This window comes from Lipophrys pholis, assembly GCF_963383615.2.
Source record: "Lipophrys pholis genome assembly, chromosome: 1".
In the NCBI taxonomy this organism is placed as follows: domain Eukaryota; kingdom Metazoa; phylum Chordata; class Actinopteri; order Blenniiformes; family Blenniidae; genus Lipophrys; species Lipophrys pholis.
The window spans coordinates 6,573,958-6,599,542 of record NC_137635.1 but is presented as its reverse complement, the minus strand read 5'-3'; the positions used below and the strand labels follow the sequence as shown (position 1 = coordinate 6,599,542).

Genomic DNA, 25,585 nt, shown 5'->3' with positions numbered 1-25,585 from the left:
GTGAGACGGGCTTTTCCCTCCACAGATTCTTAAGTTTTGAGAAGAGAGTACAAAAAAAGAGATAAAGGGGGAAAGTATTTTAAATAAAAAGACATTTAGAACTGAAACTATTGTGACAGTGAGAGGAAATGTGTGGACGGGTTCAGACCTGGAAGGAGCTTTTATTGACGCGAGACAAAGCCTGTCGAGAGGGCTTTTTTAAAATAGAAGTTATTAAGGTACTAAACTATTTAGGTAATTTTCCCTGCTGGCTGTAAAAACATACTTCTTCCTCGTGATTAGTGACTCAAATAGAGCATCATAGATGTTTAATACCTATAAATTTCACTGCTTTCTCTTCCCACATAATCTTAGGCTTACTGCCACACGAGGCTGTTGGACAGAATATCAGCTGTGGTTTGACTTGGTATAACCAGTCAGTAAATTATTACAACTTCTTAACATGGCGGAGAGGCGGCTTCCTCCACTGTGCCGTCCGGTTATGTTTTCATGCTGGAGATGATATAGAAGTCAGTCAAGCCATGGTGATGCTATAAGTTTCATCGTTAAAGGTGAAACTGAGACGTCTAAAGAAAAGGTCAGTGCACTGAAGCAGAGGTCCCGGGGTACAGTCCCAGAGCGTTTCATGTGAAGTTTCTTTGATTCTCTGTGGCTTCACTTTCAAAGTGAGCTTTCCTCCAGGTCTCGTGCCTAAAGTCACCTTGGCCTGTCGTCGTCGTCTCAATACAGCAGCAGCCAGAATTTGCGTATCACCTCTCCCCTGATGAGAGACTCGCCGGGCTGCACCTGCCTCGCCTCTTTGTCCATTGTTTGGACGTGTGGACGGCGGCCAGCTCCTCCCGTGTGAGCGTATGTTCGACCATGAAGGCGGGGAAGATGGATCACGTTTAACAGCCGTATTAAGTCATACCAGTCAGAGGAGACGTAAGAAGAGGGGAAATTGCAGGAAGACAAAATTTGAAAATGGGAGTTTGGCAAGATTCTGAGTCCTGCGTGAAGTGTGAGACCTTTGTAAGGGAGGGGAAGTGGTGAGAGCAAAGGAGGAGGAGGAGGAAGGGTGGGGTTGGGGGGGGGGGGGGGGGGGGGTTCCAAGGACTCCTGGGACAAAGAGAAGCTGGTTTGGTGCACTGAGCCTCAGTCAGTGCTGGTCATGCCGGTGGCTTCGAGAAAGGAGCAGACCGAGTGAGGAGCCGTCAAGGGACACAGGATGGTGAGATGCTGGAAGCAATCAGAGGACCGGCTGGAGGACGGACGCTGCGCGGTGAGTCGGCTGCTGTGGGTTTAAGTCCCAGTGGCTCCAGCCTCCTCTGTTCAAACCGATATGACTGCTTTATGTATGCATCAACGTGTATTCAGGAAGGGGGCCCCGATGTGCCCCGCTGGTCCCACTACTTCCCAGTCAAGACATTCTGGGTCAGCCTGTCGGCCTTCCTGCTCCTGGTGGTCGTCACGCTGTTTTTGACGGGGCACCTCGGGCCGGCTCAGCCCCACGCTCAGGTACGACGCACGTGCCTCGACCAGGTGTTAATAAATCTGCGCTGATTGACGTGGACGTGTTTCCGTAGACTCTCCAGACTGTGAGAATCTCCGCCGGCGCTCTGATCAACCAGTCGGCCGTCGTGGACCAGCAGAACGACGTGGTGACGTTTTCCGTGACCTCGTCGGCAAATCAGACGTCCACAGTGCTCTTTGACGTAAAACACGTACGTCCATAGTGACTCACTGTTCTGGTTGTTATTGACGTTGTTATGCATGTCGGGTGAGACGTGTGGAGTCTTGTGTTGTAGGGTTTGGTCTGTTACCAGCCGGTCCACCAGGAAAGCTGCTTCCTGCGCCGCATGGAGCAGTCGGACTACGACAACGTGAACTCCCTCCTGCAACAGTCCGCTCACAAGGTAGCAGGAAACGTTTCAGCGCGTGAGAACTGAACGCTTGCGAATGCTTTTACCCGCCGGCGCACAGAGAAAAAGAAAGTTGCCCTTTAGGCTCTGCCAAGTGTTCATTAAAGTCGCAGCCTTGCTAATGTGCAACCTGGCATTTCTGACTCGGCCACTGAACCAGGACCTGCTGGCTTTCACAGGTTCTGCATGACCCCCCCCCCCCCCCCAGCTCTGTACAAAGAGACGACTGAGGCATTCGGAGCCTTGAAGAGCAGTAGTCTCTCTTTCTCGATTCCACGACTGAATTCCTCAGCACATCTGATCCCTCCGGCCCCCCTCGGTCTGTCCGGGATCTTTTTACAGGAGCATGGAGTCTGAGCTCCCGGTCCGGGCACAATGGCCGCTCTGTGTGCAAAACCTTTTAGCTTTGAAAACACCTCATTTGGACTGAAGTAGAGGTTGATGCATTAGAAGGGCCAATGTGTCAGGCTGGAGGTCAATTCCTCAGTCTTTTATACCGACATCCAGTAACCAGTCCTTTAAATTGAGCCCCCGGCTATGATGTGTGGGGTCATTGTGGACTTGTGTTCGTCTCTCTTACCAACTTTTTGCACGATGCCTCGGCTCGCTGCTGTTGTGGTCATCCAATCTTTGGTCGGCAGGATAGTAGGGGCGCTTTGTCTTTGTGTCTTAGCACAATAGTCGTCTTGGTCTTTTGCAGCAGGGGAAGCCTGGTGGTTATTTTACCCGCTGAAGCACAAGAATACCTTAAGTGTTTCACTATCGGAGGTGTAAGTGGTACAATTACACACGGCCACTGTGACGAGTAAAAGCACAAATGTGCCGCCGTGTTGACCTCATTTGCAGAAGATTGCAGGTCAATAGTGTCTTGAGCTTCGATCTTCGGGGGGGAGATGAAGCTCTTCCCCCTTGTTGTGAATGGCGGTGGGTCCTGATACTGCGATGCCGTCCTCAGCAGAGCCAGTTCCAGCTGTCTGGGAACGAGATGCAGAGGCAGACGGAGTTCCTGGGAGTTCTGGCAGCCAGTCAGGTCAACGTGTCATCGCTGGAGGAGCCACTGCAGGCCCTGTGTCAGGACAGGCCCGTCCACTGGACCAGGAGGGCCGACGGTGAGAGGATCACTACGAACACCAAATACTCTGTCGTGATAAACTACACCATTTACTAAGAATTTTGGAGATTTCCACTTTTCAACATTTCTACTCGACACACTTGGATTCTCTGGGTATAAGTATTCAGTCAATTTTAAAAACTAGGTAACGTCTGTCTGGACCTTTTTTTAACATAAGGGGTTTATTTAGTGTCACCAGAGCCTGAAAGTTTTTACACGCTCCGTAACACAGTGTCCTGCTGGGCTGAAACCTAACTCTAATCTGTGACATACTGTGACCTTTCCACTGCGGGAATGACATGATGTAAAAAACTGTAGGCTGCATGTCACTGTATACTTAGAGGATGCACATGCCAATACTTTTAATTGGATTGATTACCGGTACTTGGAAATAGGCACATTTAGATTTTAATATTAGGTAACAGCTTAGTCATATTTCTTTGTCTTGGTCTCTCAGGTCCAGGTAAACAGCGACTGGTCTACTTCTGTATCGACATCTGCTTCCCCAGCAACATCTGCGTCTCCGTGTGTTTCTATTACTTGCCAGAGTGACTGTAATTCTCTGTATCCTGCCAGCGAAAGATCAGGGAAACAAAAGTCGTCTTTTTCTTTTTTCTCCACCTTCTTCTGCTCCCTCTATAAGAACAAGAGGCGAACAAAAGCCACTTTGACCGTTTTCTTCGTGCCGTACAGTCGCCAGCGAAGCGGCCAACCCTCCCGGTCCGTCTGCATCCTTCCGAGAAAGAAGAGACGGAGACAGGCTGTCGGAGGTTTTGGCCAAATCCCCGTCGTCACTCCCTTCATGTATAATACCCTCTCTGGTAGCACACTTCACAGATTACACAAGAACCGTCCTCATTTTTTTTGTACATGTATTTCCTCCTGCCGCAGTGTGATTATGTGTAACCGCTCTTGTTGCAATGCGTTTGCTCGGATTTTCCCAATAAAAGACACATAATGTGGCAACGTTTCTTCATTAGTCTAAAGAAAACCAAAGGAGGACTGTGAGCAAAGACTTGTTTGTAAATTATTTATTCTCAACACTTGCTGCTCCACTTTTGATCAGGATTAAAAGTTCCATTTCTACGATTAATCTTACAATAATAACATGATCGTTTTGCTAAAATAAATATGGCACTCTGCATGAATAGAGACTTAGATCAGTTTCTTTAAAAAAAAACAAAAAAAAACTGCAAATGGTAATGAAAAGATGCGTTGGAAGGAATAAGTACTGGACCACTGAAGGTGTTTGATGCTGAATATTTACAGCAGCTGCTGTCACGTTCAAACTCACTCTGCTCTCTCAAGACGATTCCTCTGGGAGATATCAAATTGTCTTCGCTGTTGTCGACGTGTGAGCACCTTCCAGAGACTTCATTTTCTTACATTTGTGTAGCGTCTCCTCCTGCTCCTCCTCCTTGCTCCTGCTCCTCCTCCTCAGCCAAGCACACTGTCGTTAAAGGCCAGACACACCACGGCCTTCTGGTGGCCGCTGTACTCCCGCTTGATCTCGCCGGTCTCCACGCACCACAGACGAGCCAGGTTGTCTGAAGATGCTGAAAAATGGAAGACAAAAAAAAAAAAAAGTTAAAAATTTCAATATATCTTTTATAAGTACACGAGATTGCCAAAAGTATTCCAAAATGATTGAATTCGGCTGTTCCAATCATTTACAAGGCCACAGGTGAATAAAATCAAGCCGCTAAGTGAGTAGAGAAGAAGTCAAAGCAGATTGGATTTTGGTGAAAAACACAAAATTGAGAGGATACTAGTAAGCAGCAAGCACAGAATTTCATCAGATAATTTCTAGTTATAGATTATAACACATTGTGACTGTGGCCCAAAGCAAAACCATTAAAAACCTGTTTCTACATCTCTGCATTCTTTTGTGAGTGAAGTTCCACCGTAGATCGTCGGGAATGCGACTGCAGATTCAGTCTTACTCTGCCTGCCGGCTCTGTGGGCGTCTGCACAGACGCTTTCATTATGTTTGTATATTTGCGTCAGTACAGGAAAAGCCTGAAAGACTGTTCCTGATTTCACTCAGGAGTGTCGTTGCAGCAGAAAACAACGGAAACTGCAATCTGATGGCCAATCGTTCATATCGTCACTTTAACAAGCAGCAACTATCCAACAAAAACACAGACTAAACCAGACTAGATGCTTTTAGATGAGATCTGTTTACAAATAACTCTTCAGAATAACTCCTGAAAAGTGTTGACTTTTAACACCATAAGGGTTAAGTAAAACTGTTGTCATTTATAATATTTCCTGTCTGATCAGGATCACTAAGCGAGTGTGTTAGAGCTGCTCTACCCACCGGTGACGATGTACTGGGAGTCTCCAGAGAAAGCGCAGTCCCACATCCAGCCTCTGGACGTCTCTCCGGGGTTGTTGCTCTTGATGCTGAGCTCCGTCATCAACGAGAAGTTGGACGTCCTCCAGATCTTACAGGTCTGGTCTGCGGAGCACGTGGCCAACAGTCTGGAGACAAAACATCAGAGACATGAATGAAGTTGTTTTTCAGAGCAGAGTGGCGTCTGGTTGGTGGACCAGCAGACGGGGACTCACGTGGAATCTGGGCTGAACTTGCAGCGGAGGGAGTAGCGTTTGTGTGCAGGGATCTTGGTTTTAGGAATGAGCTGAGTTACTTCCTCTCCGATTCCCCCGGCAAGATTCCACACATAACAGTTTCCCTATGCAGGTGAACATTTAACCCAAATGAGATGACAGACCCTCCCAGTAAGACAACAATCAAATGGACCGGAGTTCTGGGGCTGACCGAACTGTTGACGGCGGCCATGTAACTGGCGTCCGGGTCAATGTGAACCGAGTTGATGGAGACCTCCGGCTCAGGGATGAGCTGCTCGTTGTGGTCGGTCTTAAGATCCCAGACATGGATCACTCCACTCTGATCTCCAACAATCAGCTCTGCCTGAGAAGATCCAACAAAGTCCCGCCAATGTGACACGTCCAACAACCACAGTTATATCGGTTCTAAAGTCTCTGTTGATCGGTAACGACTCACCTGATTGGGATGAAGACACACACAGTTAATGGGAGCATTTACTTGGAAAATCCTCTGACACTGAAGATTTCTTGACCTGGAGGAGGAACGAAGATGTAAAGACAGAATAAGGTCACATTTACACTCTCAATGTAACGTGAGCCACTTCAGATTTGTGCCATTATGTGGCTCAGATCAGAACAAAACGAAGAAAAAGCATGCTTTCTGATATGTTGAGATCCACACAGGCCTGATTAACATGTGGGAATAAATTTGATATGAGTGCAACTCGGCGTTTCTTAACAGTGTGTTTTTAATGTCATGAAATCTGCGACCATCAAGTTTATTTTGTTGCGTAAATAAATGAGAAGCTTGGAGGCGATCTGACAGGAGGAGAATCAGGCACAGCGGTCAGGCAGTGCGAGGGATTATGGGATGTTATTTCCCAGAACTTTCTCCTCTATGTTTATTGTAATTACACCTGTTGATTTTATGTTTCTGTTACCGTTCAATCACTTATTGTCATGACCCTCTTCAGTGCAATGAGAGAAGTGCTGCAGCAAACCACACCTGCGTTACTTATTGACAGTTCAAATAATAAAGTAAAAAATTCTAAGTTCCAATATGAAATCTCATTGATCCACTCATAGCACCCCCTGCTGGCGCTACAATATGCACAAGCTGCAATTATGGTCCTTTTCTTCATCATCATCTATTTTTTTGGCTTCGCAGTTAGTGCTTGGTTCAGTAGTAGCCTCACGTAGGTAAAAACAAACAAACAAAAGAACATCTGATTTAAGCAGCAAAGCCTAAGTTTCTCTGCAGCGTGATGCCGCCCGGCATTACCTCAGGTCCCAGATGCGAGCCATGCAGTCCTCTCCTCCCGTGTACATCCAGCGGCCGTCTTCATGGAAGCCGACGGACGTGATGTTCTTGCTGACGCCGTCGTAGTTGATGACTGGATTTGGGTTGTTGGAGTTCAGGTCGTACATGCGGATGTGTTGATAACCTTAAAAGCAGAGGATTGGCGTACAGTTAAGCGTCTGTGCCGCCGTCATACAGAATTGTGACCAGCGGGTCACTTTTCTATCTGACACCGGAGTAACAGACGAGGAGAAGCTCTGAACTGACCTGCAGCTGCGATCATACTCCTGTCAGGCGTGACCTCCAGAGAATTGACTTGCTGTCACCAAAGGTTAAGGAAAGCAAACAATGAAGATGACTTTGGTTGGACCCTGAAAGTACCACAAATCCCTGCCGGCTCGTGGACAACAGTTTATGTGAAGCTGAATAAAAAAAAAAAAAAAGATTTAAACTGTAGTGATGATGACAATAATAAGATCCATAACTGTTGATGTTGTTGTCTTTTTTCTGATTTCTAAAACATTGTGGGCTTCAGAGAGCTGCTCACTGAGAACAGAGGTTTTTAGTAAAGGGTCGGCAAATAGACCGAAGAATTAAATAGTTCACAGATTATCCTGAAAGTTTAAGACGTGGTTAAAGCAGTTACAGACTTTTATGAATTTCATGCTATAAAGCTGATTAATGTGGGTTTCCTTGTCAGGTTAGCGCTCTATGGGATTAAATAACAAGCTTGTGTTTGTACTGTGGATTATTAATATTCACATTTTGCACAGTTTAGGTTTTGCTTGTTACATTTAGACCTTGTATTAACTTTACTGTTTCTGTTTCACAACATTGTGATTTTTAATACACATTCTGTTCGAATACTTTAATCCACTCATGCAACTTTCACAAACCTGAAAACACGATATCTCATGTATTTGTTTCTAATCCATTGCTCTATTAGTGATTACTAACAACAAAAATGATCCCGCATGTTGTTCTTTTCCTGCCATTCCAGCGTCCTTCAATCCCTCATGTTAGCATTAATACAATTCTCCATTATGCAGACATGAAACAAAGTCACACATGTAAGTCTCAAGTCATTTTTTCACCTTCAATTTATTTTCATGTACTGTTTTAACATACATTTAGTACCTTCGCCAACGAAAGTTGGGTGAAGGTTATGTTATTGTCTGCGCCTATTTATTTATTGGTTTGTATGTATGTTTATATTTTACAAACTTTTCACAAAAACTAGTCACAGTTCATGAAATTTTCAGGGATGTTTTGTCCCTATCCAAGGATGGTTCCATTCAATTTTGAGAGCGATTAGGTCAAAGATCAAGGTCTAGGTCACTGAAACGTAGTCAGTTTTAATCTGACCGACGTCAAACCAAGGCCAAAATGTTCAGTTTTCAATTCCCTATCCTGATGTCGTTATGACAAAAATACCCTGCTGACCTTGAAACCAATGAAGAAATAAATAAATACACACCGACAAAAACATAACCTTCACCCCAACTTCAGTTGGTGAAGGTAATAAATATATGTTAAAACAGTACATGAAAATAAGGTGACTTGACATAACCTTTGACTTGTCCCATGTCTGTCAGGATGTAAAGTTGTCAGACTCAGTCCTCAGTAATTGAAGGATACAGAGTCCTGGTGCTGGACGGTCCTGGTACAGATCCCACTGTGGGCCTGCCAGAAGCGGACTGTGTGATCATATCCGGCCGTGGCCAGAATCACCGGGTCGCTGCCCACCGTCCCCTGGTTCACATTCATGCTGGACAGCAGGATGCTGGAGGTCCGGGTCCTGCAGAGAGAAAACGCTCGGTGTTTTCATTCCGCCACTGAATCACAGTCATTAAAGTGAAGCTGCAGGCTAAAAGCAGCACAAAAGGGCCGCATGACGTAAAAACTTAGTCAATCAACGAGCCCCGTTTTAAACCGCACAGCACGGAAATGCATGAAAAACCACAATAAATACAGAGAATCCCACTGAAAAGATAAAAGTTTTGATATTCACATTACCTGCTGTTGACGACAAATCAAGTGTGTCTCGTAAAAGTGTCCGCCAGCAACGTACAGGAAGGATGAAGGGTTCCGTTTTGACTACTGCGGCTGCGCAATGTCGCCATCTACTGGCGTGATTTGTTATTACACGAGGTAGACAGCAAGTTTAAACGGGAGAAAGCGCATCTGAAGGTGCTGAAGAGAGAAACCAAACGAATTAAGATAAATTAAATGACTCTGAATTAAGATACATATACATCTGTGTCTGCGCCTTTTAGTGAAAACTGCAAAGCAATATACTTTAAGTTTTGAAGACATTTCACTTCTCGAACAAAAGGCTTCATCAAATGATTCACTATGCGACAAGTCACATTATTGTAGCTAAGATAAAAATGACAAGCTGTCACCTCGTACATGAGGATGGGATATGAATAAACAATATAATTCATATTTAACCAGTGGGTGACGATAAAGTTATTTCTCACTAATCTGGAGTTTTGAGGATTTCACTTGTTCATTCATTGTTGTTTTCATGTCAACGCTCATCACTGGGAAGTAAAACTTTTTTTTCCTTTTTTTTTTTTAACACATTTGATGATTTTTATGCAAAAAAAAAAAAAAATTAAAACGAAAAAGACAATACAAAACACAGAACAAAATAAATAATAAAAGTAATGGAAAAAGTAGTAACAATACAATCATAATTTGAAAATAGAGAAAGTAAAACAAAAAAAAGGTATGAGGTATTTAGGTATGAGGTATTTAGCTACATCCCACCATATCGGTGTGCTATTGTGAATAATAAGATTGCGTTTTACTTCTGGATTGATCCTTTCGGCCTCACGTGTGACTAAACTACATGGACAAGAATCAATACAAGCATCTCTCTTAAAATGTGATTGTAATGCTGCTTAACATTCTTAACGTTACTTTCAGATGCGTAATGTCACATTAAGAAAGTTAGGAATGTGCCACAAGTGATGGGAAAATGATTTTAGTAATGCATCGTGCCTTTGTGTAAACGCAGCATAACCAAAGCCAGAGGAGGCAGCATTCAGGCCCAGTTGTAAAACAACATATTAGGGTAGAAAGACCGCCCATGTCTTACTATCTTAAGCTGCTGCTTTGGTTTTCTGCCTCGGCAGATAAATTTGGAAAAGGCCTTCTCTCAGCCTCAGTTAGTTTTAGTACATAGAAGGATTTGCAGCTGGTATAAGAGTCGGGAAGTAGAATTTTTACCAAGGGAATCCTTTCGACTTCTCAGCCAGCTGACTAAAATCAATGTCACTGATTAACAAAGAACATCTGTGAAAAAAAGTAGTTTTTAAATAACCAGCTTCATTTTATTTAGTAGAACTTCAGCAACTTCAACAAGCCAACCGCACATTTTAATAAATACCTATAAATACATAAGTTAAATAAATAATACAGCGAACACACCTGTAATCAGAATTAACAACCCACACACTTAAATTCATATTGTCCTTGTAAACATGCCAAACAGAAGACTTTGGACCAAATGGAGAGTAGAGCAGACTGCTGGAGTGTGTGTAGAGTGTGTGTAGAGTGTGTGCGTGGAGTGTGTATAGAGTGTGTGTGTAGAGTGTGATCAGCGCGGCTGCAGCAGTGCAGACATGTGCTGTTTCACCTCTCCGGGGTCGGCCAGCGAGCAGGCCAGGATCACCGCCCTCACTCCGGCCTTCAGCCTGGGAGACGGGAGGATCTGAGATAAAAGGCAAAAAACTTTAGGAATTGATTCACAGCGACACGAGATCAAAAGTTCCCAGTACCTTCACGTGTATTTTGCATCTCTCCAGAAGGAATTTCCACTTCAATGCGGTTCGCTCGTCGCCGGTCAGACGGGTAAACTCCTCCGTCTGCAAGCAAGGAGAAGTACTGCGTATTGTTTTTCTTTCACTCATCAATTACAAAATTAAACCAATAATGGATTTTCAAACTCACACAAAACGTTCAACCAACTGATAATCAAAGTTGAAAATTCCCGGTAAATTTCCATGGGAAGTTAACGTGTGAAATGTATGAAATATTCGTTATTGACGATCGTTTTGTTGCATCAGAGCAGAATTGTCCACGTCTGCATCGGGATGCGTCGTAGAAACGATTAAATTCGAAACCTCTTATATTTTTATGTGATATTTGTAAGTTAAACATTAGTAATATGTCAAATGTGTTAAATAGATCACCACATAATATCATCAGTCTAGGATTCTAGAAAATGTCGTGTGATTGATGTTCTACTGCTGAAATGTACAAAATGTATTTTATTTTGTCATTTTCTTTTTTTCTTTGCGTTTATCTCCATAAATTCCTGTTAATTTCTCCTAATTCTTATTGAAACTTTTCAGGATTCTTCCTGAAGCGACGTGCAGCAGTGCATCGACAACGAGAGCGGCTCCTCACCGCGCAGCCCAGCGTCTTGTCGGCCACGGGGCTGCGGAGGCTGCAGGCCTGCAGGGTGCCTGTGTGGTCGCTGATGTCGACCAGCAGGTCGAAGCCCGTGGAGGCTGAGGTCAGCTGACCGGCGCCCGGACACTGCTGGTTGGTGCAGCTCTGCATGTCTTCGGTCACCAGGAAGTGGCAGCGGGAACTGAGACGGAGGAAGTTGTGGTGACCGATCCCGATAACCATCTAACAATTGTTCCGTGCTGTGAACCCACCACCGGGTCCTGACGACTTTTGAAGGCGAGGAGTCGAGGTCCAGCTTGGAGACGAAGCTGTAGGTGATGCCGAAGAAGGCCTCGGGATTCTCCTGGGCCTTCTGCTTCAGCTGGACCACCGTGTACACGTCAGTGATGGACTCCACTGTAGAGCCAACCACACACACACACACACACACAAATCCTTTTCTTAGAGGGATTTGATGCGGAGCAACACGGCTTCAACTTCCAAGAACAGAAATGTGTGAAAAAGACTCCTAGTTCCTGCTGTCGCCACACTTTCTGACAAAACATGCATTTGTGTGTGTTTTCATTATGAAATGAACTGGTAACCTGCTTTTACCCACAGAACAAGGAGTTTTACATTAGATGTCAATGCCACTAATGTTTTTTTTTTTTTTTGCATGCTGTAAATAAATATTGGTAATCTAACGGGTACAGTGCTCTGCGCTCGAACGTACCGGGCATGTCCTCCAGCGCCTCGTCTTGATCCAGAAGTCCAGACTCAGACGCCTCCTTCACATAGCTGAACAGTAAACTGGCCTCTCTGGTGTCTGACAACAAATCGGGATCATATTCGGTGATGTGTTTCCCCACAGCGAGGAGCTGGAATCATCTGGTGTGTGTGTGTGTGTGTGTGAACACTGCTGTGATCTTACCGGGATTGACAGTAATAATGCTTCTGGAGCTAACCGTTGCCACCATGCTGCTCCGAAAGCTGTCGAAGCTGATCTTGGCGTCGGCTACGAAGAGCACTTGAAAGGGGAAAGAGCAGCAGTTGAAACATCTCAAACATGAAAACGCGGTCCTCTTCCTGACAGCGTTCTAATGGGACCCGACGGGCAGGAACAACAGCTACACTGAGATTCATCTTGTGGCTGGGAATGAGCAGCAGCTGGTAACCTACCCGACTCTCGGGGTATCAAAGTTTGCAGGAGCTGAATGGCTTCTCTGTCCCAGCTGGGAGTGAAACAGAGGTCAGGGAGTCACTCGGGGGCGCCGCAGTGGAAACACAGTTCAGCAGGTTAAAAGCTCTCTGGATTAGATTTGTGTCAACTCAACGATACAGTGCCATGGAAAAGTAGGAGGGGCGATAAATCTTTGCTGGTTTTTTTTTTTCTTTTCCCCAAATGAATAAGTCGGCGTGACGTTACCAGACGAGCAGGAAGGAAGAGACGGAGTCATCAAAGAGCTTCGCTTCCAGCCTCTGCCCGTGTCGCCCGTCTGAAGTGGTGAACTGCTTCGTCTCCCCGACCTGACAACGTAAACACAGCGTTGTCAAGGCCCCGTCTTCATATTAAAAGCCTTCCCTTCATATTAAAAAACACACAACAGAGCCTCGTGACCCCCGGGGAACCTTTCTTTAGAAGCATTATGGTAAACGGCTGCCAACAGTGAACATTCGCCATGTTTGGAAAAGTTACTCTTGCATGTTTCACCATTGGTTCTTATAACTGAGGAAACACTTTTGTTTTGTCAAGAGTGTTTTTCTCCGTTCGTATCAGGCTCCTCGCCGCCTTCATGCCTGACGTTAATAAGCTTCTTTAAACTTTAAACTCATCCTCCTTCCTTGTTGACGGGATCCTGCAGCTTAGGAAACTTATTTTCCACCGTCGTTGAGCCTATCATTCAAAAAGAACAGAAAAACAAAAACAATGTCCAATACAATCAGCGGGGAGGAAACGTTGGAAAATCCATTTCTGGTTTTTGCAATCGATCACAGTCATTCCTGCTTCAAACCTCCTCTATAATCAATGACATCCTGCAGATTTTAAGACCAGTTTCAACCATGAGGGATTCAATGTTTGACTGTAAATATTCACTTCTCCTCCGCAAAACACTTAAGTATTTAAAAATACTATAAATGCTTTCACTTCTTCTTTCTGGATTTCAGTATTCCTCATTTTGTAACACAGGTAAGTATAGATACGAAACCAGTATCGGGTCCGACATGACTCTGGCTCCAGTTTCTTGTTTTTCTGTTCACGCACTCCTGAACTCACTGAAGGTCTTCTAAGTTTAGATTAGGCCCTCAGGTCAGGTTAAAAGTTGAAGGCAGTCCTGTGCCTGAGGCTGTGGCTGCAGCGTGGTGAAGTTACGACCCAGAGCCTCTCATGACATCGTGAAAACACCTTAACTCTTCCAACGGACCTGAACATGTTGTTTTCATTCAACTCGTCTCCTCTGAGCGACTTCAGCCAGGAAAATTAAACATTCTGATATTTTTAATCATTCTTTGTATAAGACACAATTCATTTCCTGTTGTGGAGACAGTGGCAGAACACTTGGTTCTGATATGATTCAACGGTAATTAAACCTTATCCTTGATGAGAGCTTTGAAATTTACATACGTCAACCCGCCGAATTTCTTTTAAACTGATTTAGACGGTTCACAAAAATGACCAATTTCCATTTCAAATGATCAGATTTGTGTATGTGGTTTCAATACAAAAACAAACAACAGCACCCACTAGTGGCCCAACATGAAAACCACACTGTTTCCAATGTTTCTGCCGTTTCCATGGAAACACAAGTTTTCAAAACTTTGATGTGTAAACGCAACATTTTCCTGAAGCAGTTTTAACTCAAACTTTGTCGTATAAATACAGCATTAAGTATTCATGTAAAAGTTACTACTGCATGACTAAAATACACACACGGACAGCTGCTAAAAACTTCATGTGATATCATCAAAAAATACTAATTTGCAAAAATATTTTCAAGAAGTAAAGAGAAATAAAACATTGTGTTAACGTGTCTCACCACTTTGACCGCGGCCAGTATATTTATCATGGTGCCGTCCAGCGCTTGTCCGTTCGCCACGATGTCGCCCAGGGAGTAGAAATCTCGGGGGTCCTTCACAGGCAGGTGAATGAGGGGCAGCAGCCGGTCGATGGTGTCCACGTCGGCGCACAGGAGCACCCGGGAGTGAGCCTCGGTCACCAGCAGCCTGAAGGGGCTGAGACGCCGTCGTCACAGTTTACACGGGAGTATAGTTTCCACGGCAGTACTCACGTTTTCTACACCACATGTTCAGGAGCTCGTCATTTCATCATTAGATTGTAGAAGGAAAATCTCCAAACGAATAACTGTTGTTTGTAACTGATTCACTGAGGATCTCACAGTACAAACCTGAGACATCAGTGATGCAACGGCGGAAGCGTTCCATTTGGAAAACAAAGCACAAAGTCGATATTCATTTTTTTAGGGGGATGCAAGAAAATCTAATTTTCTCAGGGGCTTTTTAGGTTTCTTTAATTCCGTCAGTAAAAACAACCTGAGGTTGGAATCAAACTTTCTTTCCTTCAAGTTGTTCAAGTTTGTGAAAAGATATCTAATTAAATGTAAGATATTTAACAAAAGGGAATCATTTCAAATGGATTTTGTTGTTGTGACTCCTCAATAAGGTTGAGCAGTTTCAAGGTTCAGGAAGGAAGTGAGTCTTAGCGAGCTTATTATCATTTAAATTCTATTTGAGAAACTATGGTAATTTTTTTAGTTTCGGAATCACTGGATCAGTACCAGTTGTAAGGAAGATGAAGGCAGTGTGTGTGTTTTTATACAGAAATAGTTTGTTTGCTTGCTTTGAGGATTTGTAAAATTACCAGCATGAAACACGTCGATTGCTTGATCTTCTCATCTGTCTTCCTGTATGAGGTACTTTCAGGCTGTTTTAAATATTATTTTGAGTATGTTCAGGAAGAAAAAGCAGTCATTACCTTGGCGTTGGAGGGCAGAATTTGTCTCCTTTCTCCAAGTCTTTAGTTGCGACTAGTGGATTTTCAACAGTGACTGGAACAATCAAACACTTCTAGTCAGTCCTGATCTCTGAGTACATGTTATACTACTCTACAGCAAATCTACTTTTTTGAAATATCGAGAGAACATCCGCACCGCAGTCCCCGATGTTGAAGCTGTTGGCGAGCCCGTTGACATGGCCGTCACTTCCCCAGGCCGAAACATTAATGAAAAACTCTGGCGAGTCCTTGATGGTGAAGCTGAATGTGAATCTGTCCACACCGACATCTGAAATTCAAACACGCAGGTTTGTTTAGTGACGTATTGAAACCCAGCAGGAGAGGGAGCTGCTGGACAGAACACTGAGGCAGCAGGGCTGCTGCAAGACCTTTCTAACAGTTCAGGGGCAGAAATAGGGAAGACACAAGAACTGACACTGACTTTTCCTGTCCGGGAAGCTTTTGACATCCGTCTTTCCAATGATGATCCCCACCACTTTCTGAAAAACACATCTATAGATAATAAATGTAGATATTTCACAACAGGACAATGTAAAACACAGCGAGAAAGAAAGCTGAGCCCTCATCAGCCCCACACATGAAACAAATAAAGTAAATTCTTTCTTGGCAACAATTAGGATATATTATAAAATGACTTTGTGTTTTTGATTCCTGCCAGTGATTCTGGGTTATTATGACTCACATGTCGGTTTTTAAATGGACGTGAATTAAGTTTGTGTGCATGTGGGAGTCATGCAATATCTATTCTGTGACTGTAAATAAATAATGGAGCCGATGATATAGACAATAGAATTTATTTTCCATTCAAGACAGATTAAAAATGTGTGTTTCATGTGCAAATCTGAACTGGTTTAACTTCTTAGAAAAGACAAAACTCAGCTATTCATTAATTCATTCACAGCAGGATGGAAATCATGACTCTATAGTAAAATGGGAGCTGGATGAAATAATCAGGGTAATTTACAGCAGCTTTAATCCAGATAATCCTATAAAATCAACTAATTTCAAGAGAAAATGTATGATAATGATCTTTTACTCACCGGATGAGAGAAGTTGGGATGGAGCTCAGAAATGGCAATAAAAGACTGAGCAGACATGTTATCTATTTAGTCAAGGATTTTCTCTATAAAACTGTGTGAAAGAGATAAAATGAAATTAGTGACATTTTGATTATTAATCCAGTGAAATCAAGTTAATGCTGAGATTTGTTAGCTTTTTAGCTAACAGACCAACCGAAGCTCACATAAAAAAATTAATTAATTAACTGAACTTTTTTAATGTACACCAGCTTAAAAGTATTAAAACTGCTAAACTGAAGTTAAACTTTAGTTATTCCAGTGGTTTCAAGCATTAATTTTCACATTTTTTACCAAGTTAAGAATCTCGTTTTCTCTGATGTCCCGCAATGGTGCTGCCTTCAGGGACTATGGGGAATATAAACTTCCCATCAGCAAAGTAAAACAATTATCATATAAAAAAACATTCAAATAAAGACAAAAGTTTTGTACTTTTATGAGGAAAAGGAGAGAGAAAACTATTTTCAGCCAAAATAGCATAAAAGGAAGCAAATTGCCATGCGTCTTATTGTTATTTTGCAACACTATAGGTATATAAAGAGAAATTCACTTGATACATGTGAAGGCATCCAGGTTGTACAGTTGGAAGTGTGTGTGTGTGTGTGTGTGTGTGTGTGTGTGTGTGTGTGTGTGTGTGTGTGTGTGTGTGTGTGTGTGTGTGTGTGTGTGTGTGTGTGTGTCCACGCTAATTCAGATAAAATCTATTTTAAAAACTTACTTACTGCAATAAAGTAAAATATAATCAATTAATAACCAATTAAATCAAAATTCTGTTTCCAGTGCTATGTTGGAGTTTTTACAATATTGCCAACACACATTGAGCCTGGTAAACATCCGTGCAGCTGAGTAAATGTGCAATAGAATGGAACAAAAGCAATGCAGCTGCTATCACGCATGGATACACTGACTGGAAGTCGTTACTTGCACACATACATTCTCACACACACATATTTTATTTGTACACTGTATGCGTCAGTGAAAAGGAACTCTGCACCTGAGACTTTGATATTACCTTGATGATCCATCCCAACCATCATTCACAGCAGGGGATTTGTTCCCGGACAGCTCTGCCGAGATGGATTTGACAGTTCCCGGGTTTGTTTTGATAGCACAAAGCTGTGTTTGACACATGATACTGTCTCATGCAGCTAAGCTTGAATCAAAAGGTGTAACAGTAAACCCTCATTGAGCTTCACACAGCCATGCTGCTCTTCCGTGGTGACTAATCCTCGCAGTCGGGCTTTTGGATCAGATATCTGATCCCGGTGACTAATGTAGATTTTTCAGGACAGCAATATTTCGGCTGATGTGATTCTAGAGCCAATGCATCACTAATCGCTCATATCAGACGATACACAAACATATGGGGGTGGGGGGGGGGGTATAGCCATAAATTTGTTTTATCAGAAAGTCACCATGGTGAGATTGTTCCTCAGCAGACAGTCTGATGTGTAATCTTCTGTCAGTGTATTGATGGGCTTTGTACAATATTGTATAATGTGAAACTGGAGTGATTAAATGCGTTGAACATTTTCCCAAGCAGATGGATCGATCTGCCATTTGGCTATTCAAATAGTAGGAAATTTGAAATTCTAATTAGGGACCGAGCCCGGAGGCCAGGACCTTATTGTATTTGTAATGTTTCTTATTCTTTTTTTTTTTTCTTTGACTCCTGGATCAAAGAATCTGTCAACAGGCCCTCTTGGCTTGAACATTATGTTATTGCAGAATCTTTCCCACACAAAACAATTACAGAACTATGTTCTTGTTTTACCGACAGAACTATTGGGAAAAAAATTGATTTTCAAGCAAAATTGGGTAGACAACTGAATAGTATATTATGCTGATTTATTTGACACTGATGGCTTATTGCTTGATTATGATCGTTTTCTTCAGGTTAAGTTGTTTCCTGTAACATACAAAGAATATATTTCTGTCATAAAAGCCATCCCCACTGGTTTACTTCACCTGCTGAAGAGTCACAGACAATATCACGGAGTTCTGAGAATAAAACCCTTGTCGTTTATTAATGGTATAGACATTTTGAATTATAACTGTAGTAATAAACATCTGAGAAACTCTTTATATGAGAAAAGGAGAATAAATCCCCGAGGAAAATCATTTTGGAATAGTATCTTAACTTGACTGGCAGAGAGCATGGTTATTAAGATACTAATTTTGTATTGTAGTGAGTTTACATAATTCACCCACGTGACCTAAATTAAGTTACAGCGTTCCGGGGGGGACAGTTTATACGGTTGGTAATTTCCTGTTGCTGTTCTTTTGTGAGTAATTCACAAAGTTAAAAGTCTGCTACGTAGTGGTTGTAAAGCGAACGTCTTAATGTCATTAAAACAGCCAGCCAACTCCTGTCCTTGCACACTACAGTATTATCAATAACATTAAACATGTACATAATAATGTTTTGCACCACATATATATAACAAATGTACACTATCCAAATTTTTAGAAATTATCATTTATTTGTTTTACTGTTCTTATTCAACTACCTTATGGACTAAAATTGAGAATTATATACTATGTAAAACTAAAAATCATGTTCAAATTGATTGTAAAAGTGTAATTGCATATTATAATTACAAAAATAAAGATATAGAATTCATAGTTTAATAGTTTAATTTAATAATCCTATTTGGAAAATCTCACATTCACAAATGCAGATTAGCAAAGTTAAGCCCAAAGCTTTATATTGAGTTTAAAGAACACATTAAAACACTAAGAAACATAAACACACAAAAAAGTAATAAAACTATTGAGTTTAAATAACTATTCCAAAAAGAATAATGAGTCCCTCTGTTTGCCTCGTCTATTTTTTTCTTCTTAATTATACTATTCTTTTAAAATAAAAAAGTCATACTTATTTGTATTTGTTTTTGTTATAATCTTTATAAGTTCATACCATAGCACTTAAGATTATACAAAAGTGTTATTTGTGAGCGCCGTCTGTTAAAGTTGTTTGTTTTGGTTTGTTTGCACCGTTTGGATCTTCCCCAATTTGTGCAATAAAAAAAAGAAATAACTGGACACACAAATATAAAATAAATAAACAAATTAATTAATTAAATTTAATTAAATAAAAATGAGCCGTTTCCATATATTATGTCTATAGTCGAGCAGGTGTCAGTTTGTGACTGGTAGAGCCACAACCAGCAGGTGGCGGTATTGCAACTATATGGAAGCAAACTGCCACTACACAAAGAAGAAGGAGGTTTGTTAGCTGTTAGGAGCTTGTTGGACTCAGTTGTGTCCTCAGTCTCATGGAGGAAATAGTTCATCTCCTTTAGCAACAATGACTTCACTTCAGGCTTTGAGAGACTTTATCAACCAGCGACTAACTGCTGCTGGAGAAATAGCTTCCGCGTTTCAACAAACTATCGTCCAGTACCAAGAGGAGATTGACCGTCAACGCATTGTCTTGGAATTCAGCGGGAAACGTCAAATCCAGCTCCACAGAACAGGTACGGAAAAGTCCGAATGAACACGTGAATCTGACTGCTGGAGGATTTTTGCTTTTCTTTTGAAGCTGGCAGACAGAAATGAGGCTGCGGCTGCAGTTCTGGTTCAAAGTGAAACAACAAGAGGGATTTTAAGTCAGAAACCTTCAGCATTAAATAGATTAATCTGTATCACAAACAGAGGAAACAGGTTTTTGTGCCGTTAGAAGTGATTTATTGACTGGAAAAAACAAACAAACTGGACTTGGGCTCAAGAAAAATGATGCTTCAAGTGTCGCTGGAAAACACTTTTGTCTTGTTTCCCTCCAGAGAGTCCACAGCGACACATTGGTCACCAGAAGACAAGCTCCAGTGTGGAGCAGGAGGAACATGAAGCTCCACACATTAAAGAGGAGGAGGATGGTGTTGAGGATGATGATTTCCACGACTGTGAGAGACTGGACCACCCAGCGACTAACTGCTGCTGCCGGAGAAATCTTCACCGTGTTTCAACAAACTGTGGTCCAGTATGAGGAGGAGATTGACCGTCAGCGCAGACTGTTGGTTAACATCTGGAAACCTCAACTCAAGTTCCACAGAACAGGTATGGAAAAGTGTGAATCAACACATTCAGTCCCACATGGACGGCCCAATCAAGTTGTGAACATTGATGTTTTCTGAAGAGGCATTTCATTCAAATGCAGGACGTCTCATCATGACTCCATCTCAGGTAGCATGGTAAACAGTGAACACAATGTTGTGTGAAAATGACAGAAGATAAGTGTAATCTAGAAAGTTTTCACTTTCAGAGCTTTAGGCCCAGATTTCTTTTTTTAAGTTGGAACTGTAGCAGTAACATAACTAACCTTTCATCTGGTACTTGTTTGTCTCTCCAGAGCTCCAACAGCACCGTGACTGCAGGGAGGAGCAGCTCTTTAACCAGGAAACAGACTACTGTGGAGAGCAGGAGGGACCAGAACCTCCACTGATCAAAGAGGAACCAGAAGAACCAGAACCTCCACAGGTCAAAGAGGAAGAACCAGAACCTCCACAGATCACAGAGGAACCAGAAGAACTAGAACCTCCACAGATCAAGGAGGAACCAGAAGATCCAGAACCTCCACAGATCACAGAGGAACCAGAAGAACCAGAACCTCCACAGATCAAAGAGGAACCAGAACCTCCACAGGTCAAAGAGGAAAAATCAGAAGTTTCCCAGCTTGAGGAGCAGCAGGAACTCGGTACCAGCCAGGAGGAAGGGAGTCTCACACTGAAGGTAGAAAATGGTTCCTTTTGGGTTCCTTCTATTGAGGAGCAAAGTTCCCTGAGTGAACCAGAAGAAGAACCAGTCTCTGAGCAGCTCCTCTCTCATGACTCTGAAGTCCACCATGTGACAAAACATATCCACTCCGAATCAACTAGAAATGTGGAGCTGAAAAAATGCAGTCTAGTTCTTGGCGACCGTGTGGACGAGGTTCCTGAGTCAGAGCAGCAGGCTGAAGGTGAGAAGCTTCTTGGTGACGGAACATCTGGTGAAAATGTCCGGAATAAACCTAGAACAAGTCCCAACTTAGGAACCGTCACTGAAAAGAAGATTGTGAAACATGTGGGAAACATTTCACTGTACAGAGCCGTTTGTTGGTCCACAAGAGAACTCACACAGGTGAGAAGCCGTATTCTTGTGAAACATGTGGGAAACGTTTCAGTCAACGGAGTAGTTTATTATGCCACAAGAGAACTGTGGACACAAGTGACCGTTTATGCATTGATGTTATTAGTATTATTATTGTGCATTTTATTTAATGGTGGCTTTCACTGCACCCAAGGTCAACTCATAAACGTTTAAAACAACAACAAAAAATCAATAACCAAACAACAAGCAATTTTGTAAACATAATGGGGCGAAGGAGGCCAGGACCCTATTTGTAATGTTTCTTCTTGTTTTTTTACCACTTCTTACGCGTCATTCAGCCCAAATTTGATGCCCTAAACCTGCTCTAATGTTGACCAAATTTGGCATGCTCATCAAGACTGCCAAAAAATTTAAGAAAATTTATAAATGAACCCCCAGATTTCCAAAATGTGCTCTCTAGTGCCACCTAGAAAGGCTAAAACAGCCACCACGGCCTGTAGGAATGTTGTAGAGCAGAGGTCCTCAAAAGTAGCCACCTGTCTGGCCGGCGCGTGAAATAAAGTGGAATTTATCTGGGAAAAATGCGCTGCTCTACCTTGTTTGGACCTCATCCCATACCGTAGTCGGAGCCGGAGTCTGTGCACGTCTGACACAATTAAGTCAATGCACTCTCTTCTCGGACGTCTACGGATTCCAATTTCATGACCCACAACCTGAGCTGCAGCGTGAAAAAGCTCAAAGTGGATCAGAAAGCTTCAGTTGAACTGGACTGGACTGAACAGGTTAGTTTATATTACCGACCCATACAAGCTTCAGTTGAACTCTGACTGGACTGAACAGGTTAGTTTATATTACCGACCCATACTTGATCTGCAGCAGACCAGAGCTGTGTGATGTTGCGTATCGTCACTTTCTGTCATTAATCTGTCATGAATGTGACAAATCGGGAGAATTTGTTCTATTCAGTTGTGTATTTTGCTGTGAGAGACGTATCCAGCCACCAGGACGCACCGAGCACCAGAGGACATGAGAATCACCGTCTCAGGTGTGTCTGGTGGAGGCAGGTGTTCACCCAGGGCGTAGAACAAGTCAGGTCCGCAACTGAGTTTAAAAACATATAATTCCCCCCCCCCCCCAGTTATTCTACCAGCAGCTACTGAACAGTTCACACACTCCAGATCGCTCAGCATTCAGAGAAATTCTATGGAGTTGATCAGAGAGGAGGATGCTGCAGGGAGCGAATGCTCACTCTGTAGAGCACATCAACACACATCACTACTAATCCACACGCTCAGTTACAAACTTCACCAGTACAGGTGATTCGTGATCTTCTTGAAGATTCATTGGAGCCAAAAAGATGTTCCAGGAATATCAGGAATGTCAGGCCCATTTCAGAACTATCTTCAGATGCATTAGGTCACATTAAGAATGTCAGGTATGATGTCTGATAATACTGCGACTAGAAGAGTGGAGGATTTAGTGGAGGAGTGTTCTTCACCTCTGATCACTTACTTAAAGGGGACATATCATGCTAAATCCACTTTTTTAGCCCTTAAATGCATTTTGTTGTATATTTAGAGTGTTTAGAAGTACAGAAAAGTTCAAAGTAGTCTCTTCAGGTGCTCCGTTGATATCTTTATATTCTGTTTTGGTCATATTTTGCGATCGGTTTCGATTTTTCTATTCTCTATTACGTTTTTTGAACAATGACGTCACAGTATTCTCAGCGGAACTGCCAAATTAGGACATCGACATTTCGAGCAATCCGCCATTTTTGTTTCTCGCTGCGTTTTTGTAGTCCAACCTAAGGGTGCCGAAGTTACGAGAGGATAAGTCGAAATGTTCGGTTGTTGGATGTAGTAACCCACAAGCTTCGTTACACCGTCTCCCAGCATCAGAACCTTTTCGAAGTGCCTGGTTGAGTTTTATTTTTCACAGAAATGTACCCACATCTGTGGGTAAGGTCATTTTTGTGTGCGCGAATCACTTTAAGGACGACTGCTTCAGCAACCTCCGCCAGTATAAAGAAGGATTTGCCGAAAGACTTCGTCTGATTGAGCGGTCAGTTCCTTCTATCTATGGAGACGACGAACAGAGCACTTCGGTCAGCTGTATATAACGCTAAAAAGTGTGATGATAAGACGTCCCTGTCATTGTTTTGTTAGCATTAGCAGTTGCACCGTCTTCATATGTTAGCGCTGTGTGCTCGTTTTAGATTATAATGTAACTTCTGTGTTAAATAGTCGTTGTAATACAGGCAGTATTGTAGTAGTGGGCATGGATGGAGAAGTTAGTGTAAATATAGTAACACACCATTGCGTTACATCCATATGAAGACGTTGTTCTGTAGGTGCATCATCGTCATTTTCATCTCGCTCCGCCGGGTCCGACTCTGGCTCCAACATGTATGGCTGGATGGACAAATCTTCCGTTGTTGACATTTTGTAAATAATGTGTGAATATAAAGTTTCTGCGCCGCTAGATAATTGTATCTGTTCTATCAAACTACAAAGATGGCCGAACAGGGTGGCGTTGAACCGAGTGTCACCTCTGCAACCTGGAGAGGAGGAGGGGTATGAAGTGTCTCATTTGCATTTGAAGAGACCGCCCCAAAACGAGTTGCTCTCAGAAGCACATCAGAAAAGGGGTTGAAAAGGGGCCTGTGGAGCTCTAATAATGAGGAATTCAGACCCAAGCATTGCAGTTCCGCGTTGTATAGACCACAACTGTATGATTTATATGTAAAAAGGAAGGATTTAAAAGCATGATATGTCTCCTTTAAAGAAACAGAATCAGAAACAGACTTTCTGATGCAACATACATCAGAGGAATTTCCTCATCCCATCACTTTTCTCACTGATTGGTCAGTGAATTCATTTATTTGGTTAATTTGGCATCTAACTGGTGTATTAGAACAAAAATTACAACAATAGTACCAATAAGTTCATTTATATAGCAGTTTTTATACTTCGAATGCAACAGAGCACAATAAAAAACAATAAATGGATGAAATGAGAACAGAAACCAAAGCAGCACTGAAACAACAATTATGGAATTTAAAAAGTGACAAACTGTAAATCTCTCCTGTATTTCTGTCTCAGTGTGTAAATAATTCGATTGTTGGTTTTGCGAGTCCTTTTTTGGTTTTACTCTTACTTTTTTCAAGAGTAATTTTTTATGTGACCCTCAACACAAACCTCGACTTCTACTACTATAATAATAGTGATGATAACAACAATATTAATAGTAATAATGGTAACATCAGCTAACATTTGCAATTATAACAACTTTTACTGACTGGGGTTACGGATCACTAGCTAATTAGCTGGGTCCCGCCCACTTTTCTCCACCCTAGGGTTAGGGTTACAGGACCAACCCGAGCTGAAAGTGGCTTGCTTTGCTTCATCGAAGCACCAGAGAAATTAGGGATAGGGTTTGGGTTAGGTGGTGGCCTATATGCCACGAGCCACATTAGAGTTTAGTTGGCTTTCAAAATAAAAGTCCCCCACATTTTTCAAAATCAAAGTCCTTTTTTGTTAAAACCTTCAAAATGTATATTTGATCAATATTTGAGGGGGCCAGAGGCCATGATTGGGCCGACCCGATGGGCTAGAGTCCAGAGTGCGAAGTCCCGATCAAGGCTGCTTGCAGCTTTAATTTCATTAGGTTTTTCTTGCCACAGTTTGTGAGTCCATTAATCACAGTGCCACCGAAAAGCATCATCAGATAAATCAAATAAAACTTACTTTTGGTTTAATGATTTATTCCTAATGAATTCATGGCTCCTGTTAAGCTGTCATCAATCACACGTTGACTCAACATTCAGCAATCTGAATAAATCATTTAAATGTGTGTATCATAAGCAGTCAGATAAGGCCTCGCTTGCTGCCACTGAAAGAATGGCTTCATACACAGAGCTGAGCAGGGTCTACTGTACACACACACACACACACACACACACACACACACACACACACACACACACACACACACACACACACACACACACACACTGGAGGAATTCTGCTTTGATTGGTTCTGCTCCCTGGAGGGCCTGCAGCTGTCAGACCTCTCCACAACTATTAATTTGGGTTGTCCCTATGC

At 42.5% G+C, this 25,585-nt stretch overlaps 3 protein-coding genes across 4 annotated transcripts; 1 reads left to right on the top strand and 2 right to left on the bottom strand.

The window, feature by feature from the left end:
* Window positions 1-1,069: 1,069 nt before the first annotated feature.
* bricd5 (BRICHOS domain containing 5) lies at window positions 1,070-3,974 on the top strand. The gene is made up of 6 exons (XM_080480000.1): window positions 1,070-1,261; window positions 1,357-1,497; window positions 1,566-1,703; window positions 1,788-1,895; window positions 2,857-3,010; window positions 3,470-3,974. Exons 1-6 carry the CDS (start codon window positions 1,208-1,210, stop codon window positions 3,562-3,564), a joined length of 690 nt encoding a protein of 229 aa, XP_080336126.1. The 5' UTR covers window positions 1,070-1,207; the 3' UTR covers window positions 3,565-3,974.
* On the bottom strand, window positions 3,348-8,937 carry mlst8 (MTOR associated protein, LST8 homolog). Of its 2 annotated transcripts, XR_013935980.1 has the most exons (10): window positions 8,900-8,929; window positions 8,522-8,681; window positions 7,151-7,202; window positions 6,866-7,028; window positions 6,041-6,116; window positions 5,795-5,947; window positions 5,584-5,708; window positions 5,333-5,496; window positions 4,399-4,568; window positions 3,348-3,745 (listed from the first exon to the last, which is right to left on the bottom strand). XR_013935980.1 is itself a non-coding variant. In XM_080479983.1 (9 exons), exons 2-9 carry the CDS (start codon window positions 8,648-8,650, stop codon window positions 4,450-4,452), a joined length of 981 nt encoding a protein of 326 aa, XP_080336109.1. In that variant the 5' UTR covers window positions 8,651-8,681; window positions 8,900-8,937; the 3' UTR covers window positions 3,879-4,449. The 2 variants fall into 2 exon arrangements, 1 of the variants encoding a protein (XP_080336109.1); XM_080479983.1 differs by lacking the exon at window positions 3,348-3,745 and having other exon boundaries at window positions 3,879-4,568; window positions 8,900-8,937.
* A 1,531-nt stretch (window positions 8,938-10,468) lies between these two features.
* On the bottom strand, window positions 10,469-17,418 carry meiob (meiosis specific with OB-fold; the record flags this gene model as incomplete). The annotated part of the gene is made up of 12 exons (XM_080479559.1): window positions 10,469-10,604; window positions 10,672-10,758; window positions 11,303-11,489; window positions 11,560-11,704; window positions 12,021-12,113; window positions 12,219-12,314; window positions 12,467-12,519; window positions 12,714-12,814; window positions 14,323-14,518; window positions 15,279-15,351; window positions 15,454-15,585; window positions 17,406-17,418. 12 exons carry the CDS (start codon window positions 17,416-17,418, stop codon window positions 10,491-10,493), a joined length of 1,290 nt encoding a protein of 429 aa, XP_080335685.1. The 3' UTR covers window positions 10,469-10,490.
* Between the last annotated feature and the right edge of the window lie 8,167 nt (window positions 17,419-25,585).